Consider the following 11,325-nt stretch of genomic DNA (forward strand, 5'->3'; position numbering starts at 1 on the left):
GTGATTACCTTTCCAGTTTGGCCCCATCTGCTCATCACTGCCCAAAATCTGGTGGTTACCAGCCATCAGACCTGCCAGCATAATTGCATGCATAGCTGCTCCCTGACCCGGCTCTGTCAAAATGAATGCAGCTGAGCTTAAACACCTCTTTTATAGTTCTTGGGGGGCTTTTGTTTCTGCTTTTAGCTGGATCACTTTGTCAGGACCAGGTTAGGGAGCAATTAAATGTGCAGTTATGTTGGCAGATCTGAGGGGGCAGCTGGATCAGAAGCAACACATCTGACCATGCTCTAAGTAAACATCTGTCCAAAGCTTTAGTCAAGCAGATGTGGAGAGAAAAATTTAGCTAATAAGTCTTGAAGTGAAAATATAATTTACAAGACACTGCATGTATCAAATTTTCTTCTAAGAGATGCAGTCACTAATTTATGAGCTTATAATTTTCTGCATTCATAAGTGTACTGAAGTACTAGTAGGTACATCAGGAAGCCAGGACATACTTTAAATGGATGCATCCATGAAGGTGAGTATTTTGTTTTGTCAAGGACAACGCTAGTTCCATGGGGTTGTGAACACCTTGCACCAACTTGAAACAAATGCATTTTAATCAGTTCTGCACACTGCTACTATTAAGGACTGAAAGCTTCTGTTTTCAGACTGCAATTTTGCATACATTTTATGTGGATAACTCAGTAGTACTACAAAAAAAAAACAAAACTGAGTATTTGTTATCCTGCACCCCTGACTGCTTTTTTTCCATGCTCATTTTTTGTTTTGCTACAAGATTGTGAACCATGGTAAGAGCTGATCCAGGTTAGTATGATGGGGGGAGGGAGGAGGGTGTGGTGGTGCTGGATGTGTTTCCTGGGCCACTTCACTACAGGGTAACACAAACGCTGATGCCAGCAAAAGGGGAGAAAAAGATCAGAGGCAAGAACATGCAAACAGAAGTACAAATCAGGTATGGGTCCTTCATTTGGCCGCAGTGTTTGCCTAATATGCACGTGAAACTGCTTCTTCAGTATTTCTTCTGCAGAAAAATTATTTAAAATCCAGATCACATACAAAATTGAACTGTACTGGTTTACAGGAGAAACAAACTCTATACTCCTTTGATTCTGTTATTGCTGATGAGCAATTTTGAGGTGCATAATAGCATGAACTATTGAAAAAACATTTTCTCATTCCCTTCTGATGCTCAACACCACTTTGGAGAACTTCAGCCTCCCATGTTTCACAAAGCCAAACATTTAATATATAAAAATTTTAATGTTCACTTTAGAAATGGGAAAGTTCATTGCAGATTTGTTGACAAAACTGTTAGACATATATATATATACACTTTATAAACTCACACACAGTGTGACTGTGTTGCAGAGCTGAACACTAAAAACTGGCAATTGAGCATGACCATAAAAAATGGAGACTTTCCCAACTAGTTTGAAAATGTACCTACCTCAGTTATCCCCCAAACACTTTTTGATTTGATTTATGTTCTGCTGCTTTAAAAGAAGAAATGGGCCAATATGAAATAATGCACATACTTGTATAGTGGATATTTATACCCAAAATAAACTTTCTCTTGGGAGAATATTTTTAAAGCAGCATTTCAAGTCTCCTGGCAATGGTTTGTTAGAGAAGTTTGTTATTTATTTAGAATAAAAGTTCTCAGAAATTTTTAACCACCAACATTTAAGATGCAGGGAGTAAGGTTAGTAATTCAAATGTGTCCCTTTCCCCCGAACTACTTTTCATTGCATATAACATTTAGCATTCATACATGCAGAGGAATGTACAGTATGTGTTAAGGCAAAGAAAATTATATTTTAGAAATGTATGTGCTGTTTTACAAGAAGTAATATGTATACACAAAGCAATTCTACTTTCTATATGCTGTTGAGTCTAATAAGCCTAAAAACAAACCACATTGCCTTTTCTGATTAGGCTTTTCCTCTTGCACCTACATTTTTAATATTTGGCATAGGAATATCAACAATTTATGATTTGCATTTTCTCCAACAATGAAGTAAGAAACACTGAATAAATATTGTTTTCCCTCAAGAGATGCAGCACTTGTTATACAGACTGTGAAATGGAAAAACATACTCGGAGGCTGAATAATTTTTCCATACAATGTAAAGACCTCATTGCAATGATGCATCTGAAGCTTCATTCTAACTAATAGACTGAAGCCCGCCATTTTAGATTCAACCACAGATTTTTTAAGGAAGTGGCAAACCATTGCTGCTAGTTGAGAAAATGAAAATTAGTCCCTGGGAGAGGATACAATCAATGGTGTGTTAATCTAACCTTCAGCTGTTAATGATTTGCACTACTATTTCCCCTGATGCTGTGGGTTCTGCTGAAATATTGTTTTAGCAGTTTCTGTCAGCTTTCCCTACCCTTTTTTCTGCCTGAAAGGGAAAGACTGAAGTGAAAATCTTAGCAATAGATTGTGTCTGCACTTTTTTTTTTTTCCCTTTTTTTTCTGACCCATTTCTTTCACACCATGGAAGCAGAAGACAGAAGGGTAAACTGTTTCTTTCTTTCACATTCAGTGAGAAATTTCAAAGCTTTGTAAAAGCTTTTTTTTCTTTTTTTTTTTTTTAGATAGAACTGCTGAGAAGGGTCTTGTGTTTCCAGCCAGGAGAGCAATACAAGTGACCTGGAAGAGACTTCTTATGCTGGTGTATCAATGAATAAGTGTACTGATGCTGCCGATTTGCCTGATCCTACACAGTTTATGTCCTTAAGGATCATTTAGTTCACTCACTCAAGGTAACTTTACAAAATAATTCTTATCCAAAAGAAAACTGCCTAGCCTACAAGCCAAATTCTGCAGCAGAGTACTGAGTGCCAAAATAATAAAAGTACTCAGCACCTTGCTAAGCTGCATTCCACACATGCAACATTAGTTTTCTTAACAAGCATTTGTTCCAGGAATGAGTGCCTCTGAAGCATTTTAGTATTCTTAAAATACAGCCAAAAGACCTCACAAAACCATTCAGACTTCCATCACACAAACCTCAGTCCCCCTAACTTCATTAGTCCTGAATATTTCAGATAAGAAAAATAAGCATTCAGCATGGTAAATCTGAAGTATATGACTGTCTAGAAAAATTGTGTAATTTGAAGAAATTATATTTGAATGATTTCAGTTTTAGCTGCATGAAAACTAGAGTAAACTTTCTTTAGTGGTGTGTTTCAGTCCATACAAGTCTAATACTTTATATAGTTTATGATGGCTTAAAGTATAACACAAAATTGAATGTCTCTCCTTTAAGATCATGTTCACAGATCTTATTAAATGTGTACAAAATAGTTTGAGTATAGATTGCTCACTAGTTGCAAAAAGTAGCTTCATGCAACTCTCCATTTAGATATTACTTTGAATATTTCTCATGCTGAAAGTTCTTGTGTCTTATTTCAAGATATATAAGGAGTTTGGGAGAGTGTCTCTAAGTGACATTATTTATCTACCAAACTCCCTAAATGACTTCATTCATGACAGTTACTAGTGAAAACTAAGATGATCGATCACAAGTTGTCTTTGTACCTAAATTAAAGGTATATAGATCTTATCAAAACTTTTCCTTTATTACAAAGTTTTTTTTAAATGTACAAATTCAAACATCAATAGACTACAAATTGGGTGATTTACATATTTCAGAATTTAAGTGTGAAGAAAATGGACGCTACTTGACAGTATGGATAATTTTTTGTTTCTGTGCTCTTTTAATGTATTTTAGCAATACCTTGGTTTGTAAAATTTGCAATGACAAAAACTAGGGATCTGTGAGTATCAAAGACATCATTGCACTGATTCAAAATATTCAGGATGATCAAATGCATTACCCATATGTTTCTGTGTGGCCAAATATAAGAACATATTGCCTATGAATGAGGAATGCAAGCCACAATCTAAAAAATATATATATATTTGGGGATGAAAGATGGCTCAGAGGACTAACATGGACCTGTGATATATAAAGGGAGGAACAAGAAGTAGAAATAGAGAACAAATGACTTCATTATTTGGCACTGATGTAGCAATTTCTGAAATATGGAGTGCACTTGAGACATCAACATTAAGAAGGCTGAAAAACTAGAGGATTCAGAAAAGAACTGTGGGAATAATTGAAAGACTTGAAAATATACTGTATAGTCAAATTCAAATAATTGAAACTTTTCTTCATGTAATGAATAGATTATATGCAACAATGGTAATCTGTAAATTCATACATGGAGAATAGAAACTGAATCCCTTTCTAACAGAAAAGATGTAATAAAATCTATCATCTGGAAGCTCATATTATGACAGGGCAGATCCAAGACACAATACTCCTTAGAAGCATTTAGAGCTTCTGAAAAGCACTTAGATCATTTTATACAAAGAATTTTCTGGATTCCCTACTATTAAATATTTATTAGTCCATAATGTATATTTCTTTAAAACACAACTCCATTCACCATGAAGTAATTCACGTTAATCTTATGACCTCTGTGCAGGAGAGAAAAAACAGATGATCACGTTTGCAACATTTCTATCAAGCATTAAAACCTCTGAGAATTCCACTGAACTCAAACAAGATTATGACTGAATTCAAAGAGCTTTGAATCACGTGTTTATTCACATTTCTATTTGGTTATATGCATGCAATTTTACTTTAAAGGCTAATGAATATAAAGGACTTCTTTTTCTCTCCTTTCTGCAGGTTAATAAAAAACCTCAGATTTTAACATAATCTAACCTAAGACACAGCTAACTGAAGTCCCAGAAACAGCTAAAGGTGACAGCCAAGATCAAATATGGATGAATATAATTGGAACAGGAAAATATCCTGCAAGTATCATATTTAGTCTTACAGATTAGAAAGACATTCATGCTCTTTATGCAACTTCATTTTAGCAAAGTAAAATCTAGATGCTTTATTTAATCACTTTGGGTTAGCAATAACAATTTCAATACATAAAATTCTCTCTTCTTCCTTCTCAGTGACTAACAAACAACCTTAAGCTAATATAACACATAGACTTACTCTGGCAGTCGAGACAGGATACCTAAAGAAAGAGAACTTATGCCATCATTGATTCGACCTGACAGCTTATGCTTCTGAACCCAGCTGACAGCAAACTCCAACACAATAAAAGCAATGAAGAATGGAATACTCTGAAAAAGAAATGGGAGAAAAGCAGTCACAACACAAGTAGGATTAGATCGGCCTTTTCAGTTTCCTTTAGGAAGAAATTCTTTACTGTGAGGCTGGTGAGGCACTGAAACAGTTTGCCCAGAGGTGTGGATTCCCCATCCCTGCAAGTGTTCAAGTCCAGGTTGGATGGGGCTTTGGGAAACCTGATTTAGTGATCTAGTGGAATGTGTCCCTGACCCTGGCAGGGAGATTGGACCTAGATAATCTTTAAGGTCCATCCAAACATATGATTCAAAGAGCAGCTTATGCATCCAGATACTTCTCAGGTTGACTTGCATCTTTCTAGCTACTATTGCACCCTGATAAATAAAGTAAAGCTCTTCATGGACCCTATAAACAAGAACAACCAAGGCTGCCAAGGAATAGATACCACCAGAATAAATCCAATGCACTAACTTCATCCCATATTACTTTCTATCGTCTGCACATAAATTATTAAATGGCATCAAAACAAAACACAAAAGCCTTTCCAAACTCATTTCTTATATTCAAATAAATGAGTGAAAGCATCAACATTTGCGGACTCCTCTAACCCCAAGGTAAAATAGAATCTGCTTTCAATTTGATATGTAAGCAGTATTTGAAAGTGTTCAGCCACTGAATTTGGCATTCAACAATATTATCTGAAAGATATATTAGAGTTACTTTCTGCTTAACATATCTGTTGCCATGCTTTTTGCTGCTGATAGCAACAGCTCTTCCATATGCATTTTAAGTAGAGAACCCATGAATTATGTGAAATAACTATGAAACAAAGTCCAATGTGGGCCATAACACCTGTATTCTTTCCAGATCAAGTAGCAATGGTGCTCCCTTTTTTTTCTTTCGGGTTGTACTAGCTGTCAAATCATTTACTGCCTTTCTGAAGAAAACTATAATGCTGTGCAAGACAAACATTTTTCACTCACAACGCTGCTCCAGTCTAGGATTCAGCTCACACTGTATATCCTGAGTCCCAGATCAATGGACAAGTTGAAAATGCCCAAGAACAGCACCCATTAGAGAATGATATGGATGTGACCTGTGGGGTAGGACTGGCAAAAATTATTGTGAAAACACCATGTTTCATCAGACTGATTGCTACAGCTGTTCTCAAATTTTCATCAGCATCAGCAGGGGGGAAGGGAGGAAGGTGGGGAGGGTAAGATTGAACAGTAGTAGTTGGCAGAGCATTTATTTAATTATTTATTTATTGATGTTGGAGTCCTAATAGCCCCTGCAGTTCATGGGAGGAAAAACTGATGAGGCAGTGACAGCACATCAGACACCAAGACCACCACCAGAAGGCCTGCAGCAAGGAATATAGGAAGTAGCTATTTTATTTGCATCAGATCTTTGTGTACTTGAATGTTCCTTAAACCACCTCCCTTGCTCTGCAAAAAAAGTTTAGGTGACCTTGGAGAAGTTCAGACAACTCATTTTTGCTGGTACTAAGGCATAAAATTCACAATGCGTTTTTTGAGGGATAGAGAAGTGCAAGACCTCTGAGACTTTATCCACTCACCAATATGGGAGACATCACACTGCTAGACTGGTCCCTGTCCCCCTTAGTCTTTTTTCACTGTCCCATTCAAGTCACTGCAAACGTATAGATCCACATACTGAAACCTTCCACACTGCACTGTATGAGAGAGGTTGCCTCTGCCTATACGTTTTTTAATGGAAGAACCATGTTGCTTCTGGAAATGCCATTGCATTTTGGAGGGTGCTCATTTCTGTTGCCAAGTGAGATGTGATCCGGGAATTCCTACCAAGCTGGGACACCAAAGAGACTAAGATGGATATAGACCAGATTGCTCAGTCGAAGAAGAATGGGATGATTCAAACCATGCAAGCAGAGAGAGATTTATAGCGTCTAGGAAATGTGAAAGTTCATAAACTGCAGCAGCTCAGGGTTAGGTTACAATAACAGATGAACAGAGATTAATATCAACATGGCACTTTTTAATTTAGATGCCTAGCTTGCACTTTAACAGTGCTTTAAGTATTTAAAGGCCTGTTTGGGATACACACTAGCTGATGATAGAAAACATTTCGAAAACAAAGCTTATGGATAAATCCTAAACAGCAAAACCAGTGTGGTAAATCTTTGTACATTTGAAATCAATAAAAAAATACACTCTATTAGAGGTCATTGAAGCATCCTAGAAAAAATATAAATGTTCCTTGTTTTGCTTTAACTGCTTAATTTCTAAGATATTTTTTTTTCTAGTTGATTTTAAAAAATTAAAAAAGATTCCTAAATTACTAAACAAGCCAGATGACCATGCCTGTACATCCATAAGAGATAAAAATGGTCTTACTGAGAACCACTAAGAAAGATTTTACCACAAAATTAGGAGCCAGCTCTAGCACAGACTATAGACAATTTCAAAGTCATGCAATAGCATAAGCTGCACTGGAAATTGAAAGGGCTCAGGGCAGAATAACTGGGATCTTTTATTCAAGAAATGAAAATAACGTACAGGAAATATACAATTCCTGTATACTGCATGGCAATTCACTTTACCTAGCAACTTCTGAAATAGTTAAAATACTTGGCTTTGTACTAATACAACTTCTTTCCCATCAACTTCATTAAATATTTTCTTCCCTCTGTGAAGTTGTGAGACAGCCAAATATTTGACAACACTTTTTGACTGACAAATAGGGAGTGTCATAGCAAGGAGGATAAAGAAACATTCAAACAGTCTTAACCTCCTGCCCATCAAGGAGTTTGAGAAAGGAAGGTTTTATGACATACCTCTTGGTACCTAAGATATTACTACCTCTCTTCCACACACCCACATTATGCTGTGTCCAAAGTAGATCAAAGAAATCAACTATATCAAAACTAGTATATGTTATTTCTGTGAGCATAATACCTAACAGTTATTGTCATAGATCAGGATACTATCAAGTTAGATGCCATAAAAACAGAAGGAAAAGGCACTCCTTGTCCCTAACAGCTTATCATCTTGGGATGAAGTGTAAGACAGCAGAAGGATAACAGAAATAATACAGGAAAAATGGAGGCAGTCAGTAAGGCAGACAAGTTTCAAGTAGCCTAATCATTAGGTTTTTGGTTGGTTAGTTGGTTGTTAGTCTTTTTTTTTTTTTTGGGGGGGGGGAGGGGACGAGAGTGTGGGGTAGTAGTTAAAATGACAATTAAGATGTTTAAGGAACATGAGGGGGATAGGTAGCTCCTACATATCCAGGAAAAGTTTTCAAGTATTGTCCCTGCAAACAAAGTGTCGCAAAATTAAGCAACAGCCACTGTTGACCTCATGGGTCAGAGATGGAAGATGGCCCCTTTCCATATCTTCTGATCTACAAATGTTTTACTGTGTTACCAGCTGCTTCCTTTTCACCCATCACCAGAAATGCCTAATGGGGATTTGCACTAGTTTTTGTGGTTTATGTGAATAACTGATCTGTAACTTGAAAGTCTTACTCTGAATGCTGAATAAGAGGGTTTCCCTTACAAGTAACCAATTCTTACACAGTGCAAAGGACCATTTTAAATCAATTTCTACTTCATACAGTTGCAAAAAATAATACTAAGTTGAAAGTCAGCATAAATTCATGATTTTATTACAAGCCTTGAAACAGTTTGTTTTCTTAAAGTCCCAGGTCCTCATAACATAAGATTCTCAACTTTCACATAGAATTAAATAAGCAGGTTCTGTGCCTCATTATTTAGAAGCAAAGCCTAAAAACGTGGACTGAGTGTAAATGTGAACTTAATCTTTAGGCTCTAAAAAGCAGAGAGTAAACAGAAAAGAAAAACAGTAAGTATTAAATTTAATGCTTCCATTTTGGGGCTTTCAGAGGAAGGAACAATGCACTCTCTTCCTGGGACTGACTACAGTCAGTAGACTAAAAGTCTACTTTAGTCTACTAGTCTACTAAAGTAGACTAAAGTAGACTAAAGTCTTTTCTGCACATAAATGATAATTCCAGAAGGTAACAAGAAGCAAAGTGAAATTATGTTCATGAAAACTGTACACACACAAAAAAAAAAAAAAGAGAAGGACTCCCTCTGCCCGTCTGCAGAACATCAGAGAACTACAGCCAGAGAATACACTGCACAAATTAGACTAAGCTATGAGCCTAAGCTAATAGGTTAAGCTATCAGACAGCAATTATAGCAAAGTATAACTATACTGAAAAACCTTTTTAGTGTAACTTTTGCTAGGTACATATTCCCTTACAAACTTATCACAAGGGAGTTGTACAACAGCAGAAGCCTGCAGACACTTCTATAATGCAAAGAAGTACCAGGAATCCTTCTGCAGACTTTCATAGCTGTCTGCCCTATATCAACAGTCACAGGTTAGGCCAAGGTCTGAGCTGAATATTGCCCAGGTCTGCACGGGAGAAGGAAGTTCAGGGATGTTAAGGAACAGCGCTGGCAAGAAAATGAACGCTACTCAGCTGAAAATGTGGGAACAGTAAAAGGGATTGAGATAAGCACTAGACAGAGCTGGAGGAAGCAATCAGTTGACTAGGCAAAGCTGTCAAGCTCTAGACAGACTTGCCTGACCATTGTGCTGTAGCTCTGTTGCAAAATGCCTCTGAGAGCAGTCCGTCAACCAGACTTTGTATACACAGGTTGGATTTGCAGCAGCTGTCTGCTTACCCTATCCAAAAGGGCAATGTTTGCTGATAACCGCCATCAGTACTGGGTTGCTGAACACTGACATTCCCAGAAAGCTGCTGACACTGCTGTACCACTCTGCACAATCCATGACACCCCCATTACAGCCCAATAGCAGCTACTGCACAGCAGTTTGAAATATGTGCCAAGATATGTGCAATAGGTAGGACAGAAGGGAGCAAAGGTATCTCCTGGAAAGCGGACAAGCCAGTAGGGCAGGAGGGGAGGGAGGGATACGCTGATGCCAAGGGAGTTCTCACGCCTGACCTCTGTACTCTTGCCTTGAAACTTTAGGAGTCTGCACTGTCCCAACACAAATATTTGTTCTCATTCTCTTAAACAATCTTTGTGTATTTTTTTTCTTTTAAATAGTGATTCTAAATATATGTGTGTGTATATATATAATTTTTTTTTTTTTTGCTTGCTTGTTTGCTTGCTTGAAGATCTGCAAGGTAGAAGCCTAGCCTGAATAGCCCAACACAGTATCATGCTTTCTGGTTTACTCAGTTCAGTTTGCTGTCATTATATCACTCAGCTCTGCCAATGTGAACAATGTTAGCACCAACCTTCAGATGTGGGGTGCTCCTCTGAAAACTGGTGTTGGGAGAAAGCATCCAAGCCTTCACTTAAAATACATTAATAGAATACTTGGCTACACAGCCAGCAAGCCATTAATAGAATACTTGGCTACACAGCCAGCAAGCCCAGGGGTGAAAGCAGACAGAGAAAGACAACGTACTTAATGTTATTTTAGGTGCTCTCCTGCAGTCATCGCTTCCCCAAGCCTTTGAAGAGAGGCAGGCAGTGGCTGCGCGCAGGGTGGGCGGAGGGGAGGGATGGATGCTGCGGGGGGAGAGGAGAGGAAGGGGCTCTCACCTTCTCCACGTAGTCGGGCACCTCCTCCAGCGTGCGGAAGGAGCTCTCTCCGGGCGGCAACACGTAGAAAAGAGCGCGGAGCTGCTGTCCCGGCGTGGTGGCCCGGGGGCCGCCCGCTGCGCTGCCCATGGTCCCGCTGCTCTGCGCCGCGCTGCGCCCGCCCCGGCCGCCCGCTGGGCTCTGCGCGGCCTCCGCAGGTGCGCTGGGAGTGGCGCCTGCAGCGCGGAGCCACCGCGGCCGCGCCTGCTCTGGCCCCCAGCCCTCCTTTCGCTTCCCCTTGGCGCTGGGGGTCTCGCAGCCTGCTTTCGGGAAAAGCCTCTCGTTTCTCCTTCAACCGTGCTGCTATGCAGATCTTTAAATTATCGCTATTATTTTTCATTGTCATCATTTTTTCAGTGGATGGCCAACTTCTCGCACACTGATCTACTGCATTTTCCTTCTCACCCTCCAAAATCCCTAAACAGCAGAGCTCAAGATACCCCTTTTCAACTTTTCCACCAAAAAATATTGTTCAGTTTTTGAGCCCTGCATAAATGCAGTTTTATTTATTTATTTATTTATTTTAAATCAATATGTTAATATTTTTGAGAAACAAGGCAA

At 38.5% G+C, this 11,325-nt stretch overlaps 1 protein-coding gene across 4 annotated transcripts in view; it reads right to left on the reverse strand.

The window, feature by feature from the left end:
- AGMO (alkylglycerol monooxygenase) overlaps window positions 1-10,883 on the reverse strand; it is a 198,693-nt gene extending 187,810 nt beyond the window's left edge. For all 4 annotated transcript variants that reach the window (XR_004781078.2, XM_035562512.2, XM_035562511.2 and 1 more), the window contains exons 1-2: window positions 10,726-10,883; window positions 5,040-5,170 (exon numbers count right to left, since the gene is read on the reverse strand). Coding sequence is in view for 3 of the 4 variants with exons in the window: in XM_035562512.2 (XP_035418405.1) it covers window positions 5,040-5,170; window positions 10,726-10,854 (260 nt within the window). In the remaining variant the exon portion in view is untranslated. The remainder of the gene's footprint in view (window positions 1-5,039; window positions 5,171-10,725) is intronic.
- Between the last annotated feature and the right edge of the window lie 442 nt (window positions 10,884-11,325).

The sequence above is a fragment of the Cygnus atratus genome, chromosome 2, assembly GCF_013377495.2.
Source record: "Cygnus atratus isolate AKBS03 ecotype Queensland, Australia chromosome 2, CAtr_DNAZoo_HiC_assembly, whole genome shotgun sequence".
Classification (NCBI taxonomy): domain Eukaryota; kingdom Metazoa; phylum Chordata; class Aves; order Anseriformes; family Anatidae; genus Cygnus; species Cygnus atratus.